At 34.2% G+C, this 22,281-nt stretch overlaps 2 protein-coding genes across 9 annotated transcripts in view; one reads left to right on the forward strand and one right to left on the reverse strand.

The window, feature by feature from the left end:
• Positions 1-3,491, reverse strand: part of dnmt3bb.1 (DNA (cytosine-5-)-methyltransferase 3 beta, duplicate b.1) — a 90,440-nt gene extending 86,949 nt beyond the window's left edge. For 7 of the 8 annotated variants that reach the window (XM_073938008.1, XM_073938004.1, XM_073938007.1 and 4 more), the window contains exon 1: positions 3,391-3,491. The gene's annotated coding sequence lies outside the window, so the exon portion shown is untranslated. 8 annotated transcript variants of the gene reach the window in all.
• A 1,728-nt stretch (positions 3,492-5,219) lies between these two features.
• Positions 5,220-16,350, forward strand: commd7 (COMM domain containing 7). The gene is given in 9 exon segments (NM_001003577.1): positions 5,220-5,376; positions 7,559-7,612; positions 10,102-10,204; positions 12,793-12,849; positions 12,918-12,955; positions 13,063-13,153; positions 13,254-13,303; positions 15,936-15,984; positions 16,076-16,350. Coding segments are annotated over 9 exon segments (603 nt in total). The 5' UTR covers positions 5,220-5,292; the 3' UTR covers positions 16,153-16,350.
• Positions 16,351-22,281: the final 5,931 nt, after the last annotated feature.

Raw genomic sequence — 22,281 nt, forward strand, 5'->3', positions numbered from 1 at the left:
TATTAATAGATGAAATAATATTAAAAAAACAGCATGTCGGTAATATGGGAATATCTTGGTTTCATAGTCAAAGACACCAAACAAAACTAGGTAATTTGTAAGAACTGTTGCAGAATTGTTGCCACAACACAAGGAAATACAACAACCAGCACCTAAAAAAGCTCCACAGGCGGCTGCAAGGAGCGTCTTGCTAAAAAGTCAACTAAAAGTACCGCCAGTGACACTTACTCTAGTAGCAAGCAACAGTAAAGTACAATCTCAGAGTTGTTTGCTAATATAAGTTCATATTTTTTCATCCATTCATTCATTTTCTTTTCGGCTTAGTCCCTTTATTAATCTGGGGTCGCCACAGCGAAATGAACCGCCAACTTAGCCAACAAGTTTTTACGCAGCAGATGCCCTTTCAGCCGCAACCCATCTCTGGGAAACATTCACATACACTCATTCACACACACACTACGGACAATTTAGCATACCCAATTCACCTGCTCCACATGTCTTTGGACTGTGGGGGAAACCGGAGCACCCAGAGAAAACCCACGCGAACACAGGGAGAACATGCAAACTCCACACAGAAACGCCAACTGAGCCGAGGCTCGAACCAGCGACCCAGCGACCTTCTTGCTGTGAGGCGAACGTGCTACCCACTGCGCCAATGTGTCGCCCATAAGTTAATATAATTTAATATATTTTTATTTCCTTTTTTTAACTAAGAAGCTACAATACAGATTATGGAGCTGAAGTTTGACTACAAAATTAAATTGCAAATTAAATTGAACGCGCAATTTCTGTCAAGAAAATTGCAACTAGACAGCATCCCTAAATCGCACAGCCCTAGGGGTAGGTTTTCAGAATGAGTTGAATGATGAATGGGTTAAATTTAGTTACGAATTCACCGAGATTACTGAATTGCCTCATTTATTTAGATAGGACTTGGGCTGTGTTCTAGTCTACTTTCAGACACACACACTTGCAAAGTTCCCTTTCCTTGTTCCCTTGCTGAAATCCCCAACACCATTTTGAAGTTCATTCCAATTCATCAAGTGAAAGAGGGAAGCTTACATGGACATACCCTCGATCTTGTAAAATTATGTCACAAAAGTGTAGTTCCAAGTGCTCACAGGTTTAGGGTTCTTCTTTTAAACCCATTCAGATGTTCCGCCGTAGTGAACAATTGCGTAATGTAATCAATGACGTACATCTGAGATATCGAGATGGAGGAAAATTAATAAGTGAAGAGCATAAAAAATTGGACTGGAATGCAGCTATGGATAAACTTCTACAATATGCATAGGTAGTGTTTTTACAACACGCCAACTAGTGGTCTGGCATGCATAATACAGGTTTTTTTTTTATCCTTTTTCGCGGATCCGTACGACAAGTCATCTTTCCTGACAATGCAGTTAGTTGTACGTAAAAATGTTCAAATACACAAAGGGGAAAAGATTACACTTTTAGTACCTTTTTTGTACCCTAAATGACTGCAAAAGTCCTCTTTACATTACCAGAGGGTTCAGTTGGGACATTTGTTTAATTCATTTCATATTGATCTCAATTTATTTTTTGTATTTTCATTTAAGGCCAGTATTAAACAATATTTGTTGGTACCTATTAGAAAAAATGTTCATTCACTAATCTAACATTGCTACTTCCTTCCATTTTTGAGGACTATGACTGCAGGTGTGAGCTGACAGAGACAGAAAGTGAGTTATTGAATGAACGACTGAAAGTTCCGTGTGCAGATTCATTGTTACTTTAGGTTTGATTAAAGTCTGAGTCATTTCTATGCAGCAGCACAAAACCAAAGTGACGGCGCGGCATTCCTTCGAGAGGCCCCGCGGGCAATGAGTGCGCACTCTGCCGTACAGTCTACCAACACAAATTAGCACGTTACCCTCGCTTAGATGCACTCGCAACTCACATTCACCCCATGCAGAATTCACCTGCACTGAGCTCCGCTCACACACTTCTACTGCTTTTAAAGGGTTAGCTCACTCAGAAATTAAACTTCTGTCATCCTTTACTCGGCCTCATGTTGAACAAAACAATCAAGCTTAATTATCTTCTGTGGAACATAAAATGAGCAGTTAGACAGAATCACAGCCTAAACTACCATTTAATTTCCTTATACAGAAACAAGTAAGTGACTTATTTAGTGTTCCACAGAAGAAAGTTAAGTAATGACAGAACTTTCTAGTTATTTATAAATTATGCCCAAAGTGCAAATTTAGCAGTTTTGTTTTTTCTCATGTCCAATATACTTTGTGAACAGGACAGGGTTAATGGCCTATACTGCAGCCAACCACCAGGGGGCAGAAAAACTGTGGCCTCACTTTTTAGGACATGTGAGACACTTGTTAACAACAGAAAAAAAGCAATTCTGTACATTGTTATAAAATTTATACTTCAAAAAAACTTAAACTAAAAATTTACACTTTAATTTTAGAAATCTGCTATCTGATGGCTTTCTCCAAAATAAACTAAAATATCTGTAATAACAATATACTTATATTATATCATATAATATTATACTTCATACTAAGATATGTAATATTGTAGTGTACTAATATATATATATATATATATATATATATATATATATATATATATATATATATATATATATATATACTAATGAAAGTATGATAAATGAGTGCACTACATTATTAATATCCTGTGTTTTAATCATATTAATTAATTATTTTGTAAAAGTGATGTTGTTATGTTGTCACAACAGAAAAATGAGTACGCGCTCATATAACAAGTATGGCATTAACGGAATAAATATTTTTTTAATAAAACAGAAAGGATTTTAGAGTCCAGGGCCCTTGGGCACACTATGAAAGCTCGCTACTGTCTCTTAACAAAAAAGTTCACAAAATAAGATGCATAACTTTCCGTTATTAGCTATTATCTTGCCCTGTGAGGAAACCGTAACGTTACCTTACATTTCCTTGCACGCCGTCTTCTTCACCAACATCTGTATTTTCTTGTCAACGTGTAATGTTGAAATAATAAATTTCCCTGTAAGTCTAAACGAACAGACATTCGTTTGAATGTGCGCACGAAAAGCTAAATTACTCAAATAAACGAAAATAAGGAATAAATCTACCAAATCTTCCCCACGCTTTACTTACACAATCCCCAACACAAACCTTCAGCACGCTTCAGTCGTGCACGCGCAAAAACCTCACATTATAATATAACACGATAACTAGCAAAACAACATTAAATGTATTCTAATAACAAACATAGTCTATGTTTCAAAGCAACTGCAATATAATTAAGTTTAATAAAGTAGTCTCTATCATCAAACACGTGCAATCAAGCACTTGAAGTCTCCCCGTAAACGCGCACCAGTGCTCCGTGCAGAAGAGGCTTGAAACTTACCTGTCTTGTGGAGAAGTACTGATATTAGTTAACGCTTGATAGCAGAGATTGAAGGTGCCGTAAGAGTAGTCCACTGCCAAAGTGCCGAGGTATGTCAGGCTAATGTTTGCTGATGCACACGCCTTTAAAGCCCAAGGGTGAATATGTAAATGGAGTCTCGTTCTCAAGGACCGCTCGGTCTTTCGCCTCTACTACAGTCAGGCGTGACTTTTCCCGGGTCTCGAATCGCACTCCCTCTGAATAAAAGCTACTTTTACCTCCTACTGTTTAACCCTTTCTCAGGATGATGATGACATGTGTTGCCTGTGACAGTCTATCTTCAGCAAATCAACCATACGCATATTGAATTGTTGTAAGGACCATGTGACACTGAATACTGGTTATAAAATGACATTTGAAATATTTAGAAAACACCTATGTTAAATAATATTTCACAGCTACTCTGTTTTTATTGTATTTTTTAAGAGAAGAAAGGCTTCTTTAAAAAAAAATAATTTTAATAAATTATTTAGGTTATTTTAAATTGTTGTTTCAAACTTTTGCAGCTATTATGTTAGATAATGATTAAATATCTACTTATGTTGTACTATATTATATACAAATTAATAACTTTATAACTTAATATTGTTATACAGATATTGAACACATAGGCTATAAGATAAATTGTCAGATTTCTAAATTAATATTAGACATAAATGTTGGCCCCTTTTGTACCAAATCATCCATTTAGCATTGCTTAGAATTGAGATTATTGATGTTTACATTGTATTTACAGACTAAAGCATACAATATGCAGTAATTCGAACAAAATCATGAAATTTTATTCAGTTCAGATGTTTATATATATATATGAGCAATATCACACGAGTAGCAGTGCGATATGGCTGTATATCGGCACTGGTGGGAGGTGTGCGTTGGCACGAGGCCGCAAGCCGAGTGCCTTAGTGCCCCCACCAGCTCCAATATACAGCCATATCGCACTGCTACTCGTGTGATATTGCGTTTATACATCAGTTTGACAGCAAAATTGTGTATATTAAAACAAAATCAAACATGGAGAGTCTCAAAAACCTTTTTGTATGAGGAACTATTTTCTTCCGTATTCAAATCATAAGCTGACAGTTAAACAGCTTATGTAATGAGTATGTAGAGTAATACACAAAGGGTAAAGAGCCTGTAGGAGTTCTGATATTGCAGAATATCGCACGGCCATCAGCCAGTCAGATTTGAGAACCAGACATAACTGTTGTATATATATATATACATTCCCGGAATAAAAGAAAAAAATACTACAGTAATTTATAGTAAGTATAACCATACCATAAAGTAGGCTAATTACATTTATAAACATTTTTAAATTACATTAAATTCATAAACACATGACCCAATACTGTAGATTTCTACAACTATAATGTAGCCTATATTATAACCCACACTTACTGTAGCCAAAGCTAACTGACAGTACTTTATCGGTTAATACAAACTTTATCATTCATTAACAAGAGTTGTAAATCGTAAAATATATACAGTACAATACACTTGAATCCAGTATTTTTTAAAATGATATTACTATAATAAATTTTTAATGTGGACCCTTTTAAGGGTTAATTTCATGGAAGTTTACTGGCACAGAATTAATATGTAGTCTGAATTAAAAGAAATTAAACTGCTACTTTCTCCAATGTAAAATATATATAGGTTTAATTCATGTATATGTTAGATAGTATAGTTATTGCACATTAACACACCTAAATTGCTCAAAGAACTGCATAAAGTTCATGGTCACGTGCGCTTGAGTGTGCGGGTGGCGAAAGTGCCGAGCTGAATCTCTTGATTGAATGAGTGAGCAGCGGAAGTGCGGAAGCAGATGTGACAGTTCACAAGCGGAGCTGCAAATAAACAATGTTGCAGTTGCATTTCACCAATGATGCTTTACCTGACAATGTCAGCACTGACTTTCAAAATCTGAATAAATTCAGTGAACAGGTAAGAATATTGTTTGCAGGAAATGAATAAGGTATACTGTGATACTAATAATGAATAAATCAGTGTATTTGTTATCAACGGGCACTGTAACGTTTGGCTGTAGTTAATTGAGCTGGATGCAAATATTTTTTTTTGTTCGTCGCGACTTCAGAAAACTGTATCTAACTTTATGTGTAGCTAATCACGTGAGATTTAACGTGACACTTAGCATTAGCTCGACTAACGCGAGCTTTTCAGCATATAAACTCTCACTTAAAATAACACGTTTTGTATATTTTTGACAACGTCGTAACTAATACGCTTGATATTTTGTATATCCATATCTTAATTTAACACTGTCCACCAGCGAAATAAGGCGCTCATATAGAGGTAAATTTGATTTTATATTCGCACATTCAGACTTTCCTCCTAATAATATCCTAAAACTATTATTTGCAAACTCTAAATAGTGAAATCATTTTAGAAGCCAATGAATATCAAAGTACAACATTGTTCAAAGTCAAATAAACAGTGTTAATGTTGTTTTCAAGTCACACTTGCATGCTAATTCCGATCGAATATTCAAAGTAACATGGTAAACAATACAGAGACTTCTAAATGAATGAATGTGACAATATAAAACCAACTTTACCTCTATGGCGCTCATATTTGTTTTGCACATAAAATTTGAGGAAATCTACAACTTCAATATACTGTAGGCCAGTAGTTCCCAAAGTGGATAGAGGTAAAGTTGGTTTTATATATAGCAGTGTCAGCTGCAGCAGATTTATTATTTAGCACCAGGTTAAACTTTCTGACACCTTTATGGTATTCAAATACATTAAAAATGTAACTGAACATTTGTGGCTGTCTCCAAAGTTAAACCAAGAAAAGACTTGTGCTGAAAAGTCTTGTGCCCACCAGTCTCTTTAGCTAAGGTTAATATTAAATTAAACAATTTAAAATAATGACGAAAACAATTTTATTTTAGTTAGACTGTTGCACTTTTTTGTGTTGTCTATATGCTCGTGTTTATATATGCCTATTGTTGTGTGCGCAATATTTATATATTTCTAACCACCTGCAAAGAATTTGGGGGGCGCGAGTAACTAGTATTGTTATTATAGGGGTCACTGGCTGAAAAGTTTGGGAACCCCTGCTGTAGGCTATTTTCCCATTTAAATGACAACTTAGACATGCTCTCTATAATGTTTACCATGGTACTTTAAATATTCGGTCTGAAATCAGTTGTATGACTTCAAAACAACATTAGCACTATTTATTTGACTTACACAAAGTTCACACTTAATTTGGTCTCTACTCTTTTCAGTTTTCATTCCACTATCATCCTTTAAATATTAAATCCAGTTAACAGTACAAGCTCACTGTGCTTGTTTTTAGTTTTTCTCAGGTTTATATGTTTTTATCTGCATTTATGAAATGGTTATTGTATTGTGTCCCTGCTGCTTTGTATCTGTTTTTATGTTGCCTCTTGGCCAGGTCGTCATTGTAAATGAGAAGTGGTTCTCAATTGACTTACCTGGTTAAATAAAGATTATTAAGAAAAAGTCTGAATGTGTGAATATTAAACTAAATTTACCTCAATCTATTTCCTGTGTTTTACAATGTCATTTTTTCCTCAGCAAGAATCATTTTGCCATTTTTTTTACAAAGCTCATCTAAATGTCACTCAGTGTACCAATAGTTTACATACCAAAAAAATCTTGTCATGCATATTTAGAACAGGATTCATTTGATCACATGTTAAAAGACTCTATTTAGAGATCACAGCGTGGCCCCACACTATTAATTATTTGTTATTTAAAACATTTATTACAGTATATTTGCGGTAAAGTTTGAAGACATTTATATGATGTAAAAAAATGTCTATAGATATTTTAAATGCACGACATATGTTTATTTGTTTATGTAAATGTTTGGATTTTTATTTTATTTTTGTCTACCCCCCCACCCCCGTACTTATTTGTGTTTATTTCACAATTTATTGTACATCTAATATTATAACAACTGTTATTACAAGTTAGTAGTTGTGTAATTAGTAGTTTGCTTTAATCTGCATGCTTCTTTACTACTTAAGGTAATATCTGGTTTGATATACCTTCATTTTAGTTTTTCACGTATCTAGTACAAATATTGATCTAGGTTAAAGCTACTTAATTTAACTTTTCCTTTTTCTTTGCAGCAATTTGTGAGTCTGACAGATATCTTATACCAGTTTCTTCTAGAACCCAAAGAGGTGAGTCCACGCTTGCATATTACACCTAAAATAAGCCAAGAAATGCATGAAAATAAAATGGCTATATAACTTTCAGTCTTTTTATTGAGATACAAACAGGACATATAAGACACATGTACACAAAATTTGAACAAGAAATAAAGAAAAAAGTATTCTGAACAAAATTACTGTCCACAGAAAAAAATTCAATGTTAATGTGACACTGGGCAGACTGTGCTGAAGTTTTCTGAAGTAATGTGTAATGTAATATCAGGCCTCTTTCAGCACTTCTCAGAGTTCTTTACCTTTAGGCTGTTGGATCCTTAATTTTCTGTCCAGATGATCTCATACTGCCCTCATAATGTTACAATTTGAACACAGTGGAAGCTGTTTCATGACTGTCTTTTATCAGCTGTTTTTCTCTCTAAACATGATTTTATTAGCAGTAGGTTTGGAATTATCGTGCTGGAATATAAAATCATTAACAATGAGTGCTTTCTAGAAGAAAATACCATAATGGATTAAAACCTGTCTATATATTGTAGAGCAATTACATGTAAATGTCAACCGTGCCATTAAAAAAAAGTTTTAACCAAAATAGCAAACCGTTTCTAGGTTTTTTTTATGTAGGCTTGTATTTTACAGTACTGTAAAAATATTCAAAAATGTCTGTCAATGTAGACGTCACATTCATAACAAAGCTTTTTTCTCATAAATGCAAAAATGTTTAATAATAAACAATAAACATTAATAAAATCAATCATGTTTGTTCTGTAGAGAGCCAACTCTTATCTTATTAATTAGCATTGTTTTTTGGGGTTGTGCAGTTTAGTTCACAGAATTTCTACAAAGTCAGGCCCGTAGCCAGCCTGGTAAAAAGGGTGGTTGTTTTTTCTCAAAAAGTGGACCATCTTGCAGTTATTCGCCTTATTTTCTATTCAAGTATGTGGTTTAAATACTGCAGTTTAATAAAATTTTAAACACTATTTTTAGCTGGAGTAGCTTGTTGGATGGTCATCATAATTACACTTTTTGATGTACCAAAAACATTTCCTAAAGATTTAGAATAAAGAAATCTAAAAAATAAATAATGTTAATAATTACTATTATTTTTAAAATACAAATTTATCACATCACATATTGTTAGGGAAAAAGGAATCTGTTATGGCTTTAAATTAAAAACTGCCTATTAAGGCCAAGTATATTGTCGATTACTAGGCAAAGTACTAACTGGTCAGCACATTCAACTTCACTGTCAGACTTGGCCACGTCAATAATAAAAAAAATATTATAATAATTATGTAAAGCTTCCTGATTTTTCTAACCTCTCTTGTAAAAAGTACATTTGAAAGTTCATATATAACAACAAAAGCCTAATTAGTATTAAAATGCACTTTTCTAAGCTTCAAATTTTACTTTTGGTGCGTCACACCTTTTTATTGGTTCATTTTTCTTTCAAGAAAAAGGTCCAAGATTTATAATAAAAGTTACTTGTAAAATGATTTCGCTATTTAACAACAATACAATTGGTCAGTAGTGAAAGATGGCTTCACTTACCTCAGATTCTTCTCGACCTTAAAGCCTTCTTAAATGCGTTACTTTCACAATTTATGCTGTCATTGAAGTCAAAAAAGGAAAAATCAGCTTATGTATGAGACTAATTCTGGACCTTTGAGCTGGGTCTTTCGATCCCCCTGAACCCCCTGAATAAAGTATGTTTATTTTCCTAATTTAAAATATAAACACACTTTTTACAGACTGATATTTTTTCCGATCCTATAACTATGTCAACAGAAAACATCGGAAAAATAGATGTTTCAATATAATGTTAACAACATACTTTCTATGTGAATTCATGTTTTGAGTGTTTACTGCAAATGTCACATCTATAACGCTGGAATTGCTCAATAGCATTTGAAATCCCATCAATTCAGGTAATATTGCATAATATATATGCACTGGCAGAAATGCAACTCAATCTAAGAAACACCAAATAATTGTAATTCTTTTTCAAACACCCGTTATTCCATCTTACTCTGAGTCTTTAATATCATGTCATAAAATGTCCATCTTTAACCAATTTTTTGATTGTACACTTATAAAGAGAGTGAGAAATAATCCTATTGTGATTCCATTCATCACTAAAACAACAAATGTATTAGTGGCCTAAAACGTTTGTGTAAAGAAAATGTAAAAACATGCTTTATGTAGTTAAAGGGATGGTTTACCCTAAAATCAAAATCTTCTCACCCTCCAGTGGTTCCAAACCTTTTTAGTTTCTTCATTCAGTTGAACACAAAGTAAGATATTTTGAAGAAAACTGAAAATCATCAACCTCCATTGTTGAATAATAAAAATACTTTGGAAGAAGTCAATGGGTAGATGTTGTCAGCATTTTTCAAAATATCTTCTTATGTGTTTAACAGAAGAAAGAAACTCATAAAGGTTTGAAACAAGTAAATGATCACAGAATTTTGATGTTTTGATGAAATAACCCTTTTCCCTCTCAGTCAGAGCGATTTCTGCATCAGCTGACGGAGTTTGCTGGAGAGAATGGGATGAGCGCAGGGCCACTGAGGGCTCTGATGAAGAGCATCCTCCTCCTGCCTCATGGTAAAACTTCTGCACCCTCCTCTTAAACAGATTCGCCATTTTAAATGTAGCTGTTGAATAATGCACTGCTCTCCTCCTGGTGATAACATCCAATGTAGACATGTTGCCTGACCTAGCAGTGACTGCTATGATCCTAATCAGAGAGAGTGATTGTTCGCTGTATTTTACACTAAGCTGCTGCATTATGCGTCTAGAGGATCCTAACATATGCAAATGGCCTTGTTGTAAATTGCCCTTGGGAGTCTGCAGCTTATGTCACATGTAGACTGACCGACCCCTCCCAATCAGTATGCATCGGTGTGCTGCTCCATTTGCATGCAATGGCTGTCCCGCTGCCTGCGCTTTTATTCATTAGCATGCAAAGGACTGGATTAGATCAGTAAAAGTACTGATAAGGGAAAATGATCAAAGTGGCTGTGTAGAATAATACTGTACAAATTTGAAATCAGTTTGGAGGTGTCTACGTGAAATGTCCTCACCATTATTCTCATTCTCAAACTTTTATGACTTTCTTTCTTCTGTTGAACACAAAGCTAGGGAATTCTGTAGGAACACAAACACTGTGGAGGTCAATAGCTGCTGCTTTCTGAACATTTTTATGTTTAACAGAAGAACGAAGCTCTTAAAAGGTTTCAAACAACTGGGGTCTGTTGTTTGTTATTGGATTACTTGATTTACTTGATTTGATTGTTGATGATCTTACACGATCCAGAATAGTTTCGTTCTTCAGAACTGATCCCGGCGTTGTGGTAACTTAAAACTGCTATGTTAATATTAACATTATGAGATTCTGTAATTTCAAGCAAATGTGATACTGAAAGTATGTACCCACTGCTAATATTAGCTTACAAGAGTGCTTTATTTAATTTGTCAAAATAAGAATATTGTAAAATTATGTTTAAAATATGACCTTACGAAATATAGAAACTATCTGTGCGTTCACACCGAAGGCAGTGAAAGCGGCAAAGTTCGCTCTGGTCGCCCTGGCAACAACGCTGTCTCCCTTCAGCTCCGGAGGCGAGAGGGTCAAAATTCACTTTTGTATTAAAAGGGGCCGTTGCAGCATATCAGTTACATTCCCATATAAAACATGCTTTCTAGTGTGAAAATGTTGCACAATGCACACTTTTTTTTAATCAAATTCATAAAACAGAAATTGAATGACTTTAATAAAAAAGTGAAAATAAATGACTTTCAGCTACTTTGATGTTCTCGCTGCTTTCGGTGTGAACGTACAGTAATACTCAATTTTAGTAACTAATTTGTACACTTTAGGTAATAATATAAACATTTAGGTTACCAATTTGGATCTTTTAGATACAAACGTGTACTTTGAAAAGGTACAACCCCATCTTTAGTACAATTTATAGATAAATAATACAATGTATAGATAGTATGGCCAATTGTCTCATTGAGTATGTTTACTTCTCATTGAGTATGTTTACATGAACACCAATAATCTGATTTTAATAGGATTAAGACAATACTTTAATTAAAAGTCTACCATGAAAACAGTGATTTTTGATTAATTTAATTTGATGAAGGTCATAATCATACTAAACAGAAATCAGATTAAGACGTGGAGTATACCGATTTTAGTCAGTGCTGTACAGACATACAAACACCGCTATCAAACTATTACCGTTGTGTCGGATTTTCGCTGCATTTTTTTGACAGGATTGTCTATACACACAGCTGTTTGACACTATTCTATGCACCTACTGAGTCAGTGAAGGACCACAGACATCTGGATCGTGAAATGCAAAGGTTTTTTTTTTTTCCATACAGCGTGCGGTATCAAATTCATTTACAACAACACTCTTCTAGCTGTTCATACTCTCATCCAATATCTCGTTTGTCATGGGGGGCGTGCATGAAATGTTCCTGAATGAAAGTGAAAGTGCCAAACTGCAGTTAAATTCGGAAAAAAAAGGAACATTTAAAAAGCAACTCATGTAAACATCTTATATATAAAAAATCTTTCCTGAGGTGGCACAGTGGCTTAGTGGTTAGCACTCACGGCAGGAAGGTCGCTGGTTCGATTTCGGCTGGGTCAGCTGGCATTTCTGTGTGAATCTCACTGTTCGCGTGGGTTTCCTCCGGGTGCTCCGTTTTCCCCCTCAGTCCAAATTCTTGTGGCATAGGTGAAGGAATTAACTAAAATGGCCGTACTGTGTATTTGTGTGTGTGTGTGTGTGTGTGTGTGTGTGTGTGTGTGTGTGTTTGTGTGTGTGTTTGTGTGTGTGTTTGTGTGTGTGTTTGTGTGTGTGTGTGTTTGTGTGTGTGTGTGTGTGTGCGTGCGTGCGTGTATGTGAGAGTGTATGGCTGTTTCCCAGTACAGGGTTGCGGCTGGAAGGGCATCCGCTGTGTAAAACATATGCTGTAATAGTTGGTGGTTCATTCCTCTGTGGTAACCTCAATCAGGCGTCTAATCTGACTAAGCTAAAGGAAAATGAATGAATGAATAATCTTTGCAGAGCACTTTTTTTGTTTAATCTGTATTCATTTGAATCAAATGCATGTGAACAACTAATTTGACATCAGCGATTTTGTAATTATATTATTATCAATGTCTACCTCCGTTTCAGGTGCTTTAAAAAGAAACCTAACAGCTGAACAGATCAAACTGGACCTTCTCTCATTAGGTATGAGTTTTCAAGTTTAATTCTTTTTCCATGTAGTTAATATTTAACAATATGATAAACTCTTACAGGATTAAATGAAGACAAGGCCAGTCATTTCTCTGACCAGGTACTACTGTATATCTGTATGATAAGTTATTTCAGTGTCTCTGTTGGTTCAATGCAGATGTGGATGACTGTAAGATTCATATTGTTTGCATCTTCCATGTATTTTAGTGGAGAGTGCACTACCCTGTTTTAGCCAGGCTGGCTGTGGGACAGACACTCATGGTCAACCAGCTTGTTGACATGGAGTGGAAATTTGGTGGTAAGTAAACGATAAATATCTGTGTAAAATCTATATTTACTATAATGCAAATAAGGATGTAAATAATATATGGCTAATTAAAAAACATGATCCTTTGCAGTTACTGTTGGTACAAGTGAGCAGCAAAAGACTGGAAACATTTTTCTACAGGTAAAACTCCTTCATTCTTTTGAAAGCCAAAACAAACAAAAGGACCAAGAACCATAGCAAAATAGCAAAATTCTACCTTTTTATTTAACAACCATATGCGGCATAGCACATCTGATTAAAGACACAATCATAAATGCAGAAGTGGTCAAAGACTTTGTTAATTAAAATATAACAAATATGTTCCTTTATGTAATACAAACAGATGTTAACTTTTTATTAAAATTGGAATTGTTAGAACGCTAACAGTAAAAAACAAAAAAAAAAAACACATGTTAGCAATTACCACCTTATTGCAGACTGTGTGGGAACGTGAGTTAACGGAAAGAAATGCAAGATAAAAATGTCTACCCTAAGCAGTGCTGGTGCACCCTGACTGAATAACACAACTAACTCTAAGGAGCTTTCAATATAATGCATCCAATATAAAGTTGAAGACAAAATGATTAGTCCTTTTGTAAAATTGCCATACTTTTTCCAATATTTCACAATTGCTGTGTAACAAAACAAGGTCATTTTCCGCAGTATTTCCTGTAATATTTGTCTACTGGAGAAAGTTTTATTTTTAAATTTTTATTTTCTTTCATGTCAAAATTATAGCCCTCATAGAATTTTTGTTTTTTTCTTTCTTTTTCAAATATCTTAAAAATGCTATTTAACTGAGCAAGGAAAAGTTCACAATATTTTCTATAATGTTTTTTTCTTATTTGTTTTATTTTGGCTAGAATAAAAACAGCTTTTATTAAAAATGTAAACATTTTAGGGTCAATATTTTTAGCCTCCTTAAGCAATGTTTATTTTCATTTGTCTACAGAACAAACCATGGTTATAGAAAAGGCTCTATTTTAATGATCTAGGCGCAAAATCTAGAGCGTATGGCGCAAAACCATTAAGGTCATGTCTGAATCCACTTTTGCTATTTAAAGGACGGAAAAATACATTCTGCGCCATTCCCATTCAGTCTCTCATTCCCTTTAAGAGTCAGTTGCACCGTGACATGGCACATATGCTATTTACATGGCGGACTTTGTAAGTGGAAAAACTGAATGAAAAACTGAACGCTTCACTAGGGAGAAAATGGTTAAACAGACCATCTGCAGTGCGAGGATAAATAGTGAGCCTCCTCCATTCAGCCTCTTTACTTTCATCTTTTTTTGTTTCAAAACAAATCTTTGCTTTTTTTTTTTTTTTTTCGAAATTCAGTTCTACTTTCCAGCAAATCAATAAATAAACAATAATAACAAAATGGGGTCAAAAAACACACATCCAAAAACGCGTCCTATTCTTGTGCCCCATATGCTGATGCATTCGACTCCAAAACCCAACAGGTGGACAAATCTAAACTTATTTTTATTAAAACAAATATAAATATGCATTTAATAAATACTACTACTAATAATAAAAACATTATACAAACTGTTATGAATAAACTGAAAAAATACCCTCAAGATGAAGGCATGGAAGCAGTGTTTTTATATTTATGTAGAAAATAATAATTTTTGTAACATTTTAGTAATTGATTATTTTTCATATGTAAAGATATTTGTGTACTGCTCTTCATTCATTGTGTATTAAGCAATGTTTAAGTGTTTGGACCTGCGTAACTAACGCGCTCTGCGCTGGACTTTAGACTAGGTTTTAGTTGATCAATGGTGCAGTCTATTTTAGTTCCTTTAAATAACAAAGCACCAATGCGCCTTAACACACCTCCTTTTTAGACCAGAACACCCATGAGTACACAAAGAGCCACAAATGGATTTGCTATTTAAACATTGTGACTGAAAACATGTAAATTACTGTTGCGCTGGTTTGAAAATTGCAACAAATCGCATCATACATGTCTTGCGCCTTATTGCGTCAAGTGTATGATAGGGCCCAATAACCAGCCTAATTACCCATACTTCCCTAATTAACCTAGTAAAGTCTTTAAATTGCACTTAAGCTGAATACTACTATCTTGAAAAATAAGCAGAAAAATATTATGTACTTTCATTATGGCAAAAATAAAAGAAATCAGTTATTAGAAATTAATTATTAAAACTATAATGTGTTGAAAAAATCTCTGTTGAACTGAAATTGGATAAAAAATATAAAAGAATTCAAATTTAACAGCAGGGCTAATAAATCTAATTAAACTTCAGCTGTACATGTATAATAATATACAATAGTTTAAATAATAATAATGTACATATACACCCCAACTATGGGATAATCTGCACAATAATGTAAAATAATAAATATTTGTTTTGAAAATAACTGAATTCAATTGTATTTCTACTGTATTTTATTATAGATACAAAGGAAACTTAAAACAGAAAAATGTAAAAGAGGTAGAAATGTACGACATAATATCACTATATTTACTATGACACTAGTCTAAAATCCCTACAGATACGCTCTAATAAGAAGAAAATATAAGTTTTCAGCATTCTATATTATAGTGTTTTTGTCCTAAATGATTGGCCGTATTTGGCTGAATGTTTGGTGTTTGTGCTTTTGAATGGTTGTGTTTGCAGTCTAATGTTTCATTTGGGGATCAAACTCTTAAACACTAACATATGTCTGCTTTGTGAATGGTTCAAGTCACGTATAAGATTATGAGGCTCATTATGACATATTTCCTTTGTTCTGACAGCTGAAACTAGTGATCAGAAAAGGAAACACGACAGAAAATGTATACATGGGTGAGTTTGCTTCAAATCAGTGTTTTTTAAGTTGTCTTGATTCGTTATATGATGTATTTTTTACTCTTTTGTTTGTATCTCTTCACCTCAGAGCTCACTTTACCGCAGTTTTATAACTTTCTTCATGAGATGGAGCGAGCCAAAGCCAGTATGGATTGTTTCAGTTAACTGCTTCAGTGGTTTGACTGCCTACTGATAAGTAAACAATTGTAATAATGTTTTCACAAAATGTTTCATGATTTCAACTATTCTCAATCTAATTCCGTAACTTGAATGTTTATGTTCTTGTATGTGAGTTTTTGATTTGATCACTTTCCACTCCTTTAATCATTTTTTGATTACGTGTTTAATAAACTTTTGATGAAATGATTCTGTCATGGAGTTCATTAGAAGCCAAATATGTGTTGTGTTTATTATTATATTAATTTATTTGCAGCTATAAGAATGATGAAGTTTTAGTTTTGCTTTTTCAAATGGGTTTTGTTCTAATGATATTTGTTATGAATTTCAGTTTAATTTTAGTTTATTTTGTAAACGGTTTTGCTCGTTTATTTTTTATAGTGCTGCACAAAGATTGATCTCAAAGAATGACGTCCAAAATAAAAGTTTCTATTGACATCAGTGTTGGGGGTAACGCTTTACAAGTAGCGCAGGTTATGTAAAAGTATTACTGTTCTAAGTAATGACTAAAGTAATGCATTACTTTTAAAAATTAAGTAATAATATTTGAGTGACTTTTTAAAATGTAATTCAAGTTACTTTTCAGTTTAGTTAATTTGCTTTTTTAAAAATAAATTGCTGAATTCAAATGAACATCACATTGAATCCCTCACTCAGTGAGAGAATGCAGGAACAGACAGAAACCAAGATAGCAGTGCCTTACATACATTTGCTGGAAATATTCTCATTATTTTGAGCACATGGAAGAAAAGGAAAAGACGATTCTATGAATGGACAGTGATTTTAGTTTTTTAATATAGGACAAAAATGACAAAAGCAGCACATTGCTTTAAACTTTGATTAATCTGTATGCAGCATGTAGAGCTCTGGAGTCCGGATGTTCTCCAAAGATGTTAATATTCTACATTAATTTTGTGCGTTATTTTTTTAAAGGTAAATAGAGGTTATACAGTGTCGTTATACGGAGGGCACGTCTATTTAAAAAAAAATTAAAAAAGAAAAGAAAAAACTCTGCAAGTTCTGAAAGAGATCAAGCCTCAGCCAGGTCAGAAAACATGACTCAAAAGTAACTTATAACTAGGGCCAGACGGAATCTGCGTACATCTTTTGCTATTTCTGCGCAGAATTTTGTTAAAAATCTGCGAATTTATGCGGACTAATTTTGAGAGTATCATAACTAAAACCTTAATATATGAAATGAAAAATAACACCTTTTTAACTTGTATTTAATGTTTACAAAGTAAATCCAATTAGATCCACTTTATTTGGTAAACAAAGCAAGTCACTTGTAAAATATATCTACTAAACGACAGAAGATATTACTTTACTAACTGTATTGTAAATAAATTATATGAACATTTTCATATTAGTCAATAATATTACTAAATTTATTTTAAAAACTAAATTAGTATAAATGTACACACATTTACACAGGTAAATAAACAGAATCAATGATGAGCTAAAATCTGCGGAATTCCGTGTGGTCCTACTCATAAGTAATGTAACGCATTACTTAGTTACCATAAAAAGTAACTAACTAATGCAACTAGTTACTTTTTTGGCAGAGTAACTCAATATTATAATGCATTGCTTTCAAAAGTAACTTTCCACCTGGACATAATATACAGCTGAAGTCAGAATTGTTTGCCCCCCTGTTTTTTTTTCTCCCCAATTTCTGTTTAACTGAGAGAAGATATTTTTCAACACATTTCTAAACATAATTTTAATAAGTAATGTCTAATAACTGATTTATTTTATCTTTAGCATGATGACAGTAAATAATATTTAACTAGATATTTTTCAAGACACTTTATACAGCTTAAAGTGACATTTAATAGATTAACTAGGTTAATTAGGTTAACTTGTCAGTTTAGGGTAATTAGGCCAGTTTTTGTATAATGATGGTTTGTTCAGTAGACTATCAAAAATATATAGTTTAAAGGGGCTAATCATTTTGACCTTAAAATGGTTTTTAAAAAAATTAATAACTGCTTTTATTCTAGCCAAATAAAATACATAAGACTTTCTCCAGAACAAAAAAATATTATCAGACATACTGTGAAAATGTCCTTGCTCTTTTAAGCATCATTTGGGAAATATTTAAAAAAGAAAAAAAATTCAAAGGGGGCTAATAATTCTGACTTCAACTGTATGTACAGTATGTGTACTGTGTATATTTATTATGTATATATAATACACACATGCATATATTTAATAAAATGTTTATATATTTAAACAAATATTACAAATTATATTTAAACAGATAATAAATATATTTAAAACATACATATCTTATGTAAAATAAAATAGCATTTGATTAATCACTATTATTGTTTGCCCAGCACTCGTTCTATTTCATTTTTTATAGTTAGTTTTAGAGTTTAGTAATTCTAGTTAAGCAGAGTTAATTAGAGGCCATCCAGCGTAAACAACAAAAAAAGATAGACCATGTTTTATATACACATATAAAAGACATTTGTGTATATAGTAAACATGCTCTTGACTAAAACGCCATCTACTGTTTTTTTTTTTTTTTTTTTTTTTCTGAATAGTCGCCACAGAACACAGTTTTTGGCCACAGAACGAGTGCTTATTAATTCTGAAAAAAAGAAGTTCTCTGTTATTCACAGTTTCGTGTGACACATTACTTTTTGTCCCACATGAAAATTGCTTACAGATTGAGGGATAAATGCAGACTCTCTTCTATCTTCATGTAATAAGGCCTCTATAAATCACTTTTTTCAGCAAATTCTATTTTCCCTACTTTTGAAAAAGACACATTTAGCATTTAGTGTTTAAAATTCAACTACTGTATGCATTCATTCATCTTCTGCCACTTTTCCGGGGCCGGGTCGCGGGGGCAGCAGTCTTAGGAGAGAACCCCAGACTTCCCTATCCCCAGACACTTCCTCCAGCTCCTCCGGGGGGATCCCGAGGTGTTCCCAGGCCAGCCGAGAGAAATAGTCCCTCCAGCGTGTCCTGGGTCTACCCCGAGGCTGCCTCCTGGTGGGACATGCCTGGAACACCTCCCTAGGTAGGCGTCCAGGAGGCATCCGAAACAGATGCCCGAGCCACCTCAGCTGACTTCTCTTGATGTGGAGGAACAGCGGCTCTACTCCGAGCTCCTCCAGGGTGTCAGAGCTCCTCACCCTATCCATAAGAGTGCGCCCTGCCACCCTTTGAAGGAAACTCATTTCGGCCGCTTGTATCCGAGATCTTGTCCTTTCGGTCATGACCCAAAGCTCATGACCATAGGTGAGAGTAGGAACGTAGATTGCCCGGTAAATCAAGAGCTTTGCCTTTCGGCTCAGCTTCTTCTTCATCACAACGGACCGGTACTTCGACTGCATTACTGCTGCCGCTGCACCAATCCACCTGTCAATCTCACGTTCCATCCTTCCCTCACTCGTGAACAAAACTCCGAGATACTTAATCTCCTCCACCTAGGGTAAGGACTTTCCTCCAACCTGGAGATGGCAAACCACCTTTTTCTGGTGGAGCATCATGGCCTCGGACTTGGAGGTGCTGATTCTCATCGCAGCCGCATCACACTCGGCAGCAAACCGCCCCAGTGCATGCTGAAGGTCCATGTCTGATGAAGTCAACAGAACAACATCATCTGCGAATAACAGAGATGAAATCCTGTGTTCCCCAAACCGGACCCCCTCCAGCCCAAGGCTGCGCCTTGAAATTCTGTCTATAAAAATTATGAATAGAATTGGTGACAAGGGGCAGCCCTGCCAGAGTCCAACATGCACTGGAAACACATCTGACTTATTGCCGGCAATGCGAACCAGACTCCTACTCTGTTCACACAGGGACGAGACGGCCCTCAACAGATCGCCTCTGACCCCATACTCCCCAAGCACCCTCCACAGAATGCCGCGAGGGACACGATCGAATGCCTTCTCCAGGTCCACAAAACACATTCAAATATGCAATACATGATTAAACATTTCACATTCGATTGTCACCCAAATCGAATAGAAATGAGTCTAGCACAACTAACCTGTCTCTGCACTAGTGGGTGAAGAATTCAATGCTGGTCAAAGTCTTCATTAAATTAGGTAGATCTGACACTAACCAATCATAATGTCACCATTAACTCTCAGCCACCACAAGCCATTTTATACTTCTGGTAAATTTTCATTTGGTTTTTCACAATTGACCTCTTAATTTACCAAGATAACCCCTGTCATCCATTAACATTGTTATGTTTCTGTCCGCTTTAAACAAACACATTCAAGCTGCTTCTATATCAGATACATGCGTTTTATGGCCAGTTTATGAGTTGACATATGCATGTGTACAGGAGGATTAGTATATATTAGAAATCATTATTACTTAACTGATGTTATAAGTTGTATCTGCTCGTTGCTGTAAAATAATATTGTTAATATGTTATTGTTATTACAGTGACATATTAATTAGTATGATAATGTTAATAAAAATAACATAATTAATGATATTCAAAAAAATTATATGTAAATAAAGAAGGCGATTTGGAGTATATTTTACACGTAAGAAGATAACATGTTCATGTTTAATTTAATGTGCTACTTGTTAGTTGTTATTATTATCATTGGTAAAATGTACTAGCAATTTTAGTAAGGTCAGATTGTTTTGCTTTCCAGTAAATTCTACTTGTTTCCAGTAAAAACTACTTGTTTCAACAAGCACTTCTGAAAAATGGGAGAAAGTTCAGTTAGCAAAGAAAATAAATGACTCAAACTTTTCTTTATAAAAGGTATCAGTGTTAAATCGCCTGTACTCAAAAGTAGATCACCTCAATCCAAAGAGTAAATCACTACAGGTAAAACCATCAGTCATATCTTATATAGGTGACAATAACTGCTATTTACTGCTATTAGTAAGCCTATTCCAAAATGTCAAAATACTACAGTAAAGCATATTATAGCCTACTGAAAGGCTACATGTTTTTCTTTCAGGATTATCTTCACGAATACGAAGGTAAGGCAATATTATATTATTATATATATTAGTATTATATTGCAATCGCCAAAATAAAAATTATTATGTTAAATATTATATTATAAAATATAATATATAAAGTTTAAATATTATATAATATAATTGTTGTTTTAGTAAAGTGTATTATACTGTATATCTACAACACTTTGTTTGTATAGTAGTATTTACAACACTTTGAATACTACAACACACTGCAGTATTAACTAAAGTAAAATGATGATCTGTAACCAATATTGTCGTATACTTTAGTTTGTGCTATACAGTAAACTGGTGCATTGTAGTAGCACTTAGTATACCCTTGAGTTGTAGAAAACAAGCCTATTGGTTAATTTGTTACTATTGTTGTTGCATTCCCTATTAAACCAGCCTAAGCTGGTTGACCAGCCTGGTTTAAGCTGGGCATGGCTGGTTTTGGCCGGGCTTCCAGCCTGGCTAGGCTGGTGAAGCTGGTTTTTGCAGGTCATCTCCCATCCTGACCAGCCCAGGCTGAAAGTGGCCAAAACCCCTCTAAAACCAGGCTGGTCAACCAGCTAAAACCAGCCAACCAGCCTAGGATGGTTTAAGCTGTTTTTTTCAATGGGGTTACCACAGAAATAATTCCTATAGACTTCACTATATTTCAGTACACTGTAAAACTCAACATCTGAAAAGAATTTTGAACTCGGTGTTAAAAGTAATGAGTCAACTTAAATGGAGTAAGTTCACAGTACTCATATAGATACATTTTGAACTCAAATGGTTTGTAGCAATCAGTTTCCTCAAACGGTTTGATTTACCTTAAGTTTTTGGATTTTACAAAATTGTTTTCATGTGGGCTGTTAATTTTAACATTTGGTTAAGTTTAGATTTTAACTGGGTTAAATTAACAGTATAAATGTTAAAAGAGTAAAGATTGATGACAAACTTTGATGTTCAGTTGACAAAACCAGTCTGGTAGTTTAAAACCGCATGTAGAAAGCTTGAATAGAGCAGAAAAGACATCAGTTAGCATCTTGCTAACGTGTTTTTAGCATGTTTATCATTTTGATTGCACGCACTGACATATAGGATGTTTTCAGCTTTGTTTCACCATACTAACATGTTTTAGCATGTTGCTAGCATATTTCTAGCATACTTAGCCTAGGC

This window comes from Danio rerio, chromosome 23 (genome assembly GCF_049306965.1).
Source record: "Danio rerio strain Tuebingen ecotype United States chromosome 23, GRCz12tu, whole genome shotgun sequence".
In the NCBI taxonomy this organism is placed as follows: domain Eukaryota; kingdom Metazoa; phylum Chordata; class Actinopteri; order Cypriniformes; family Danionidae; genus Danio; species Danio rerio.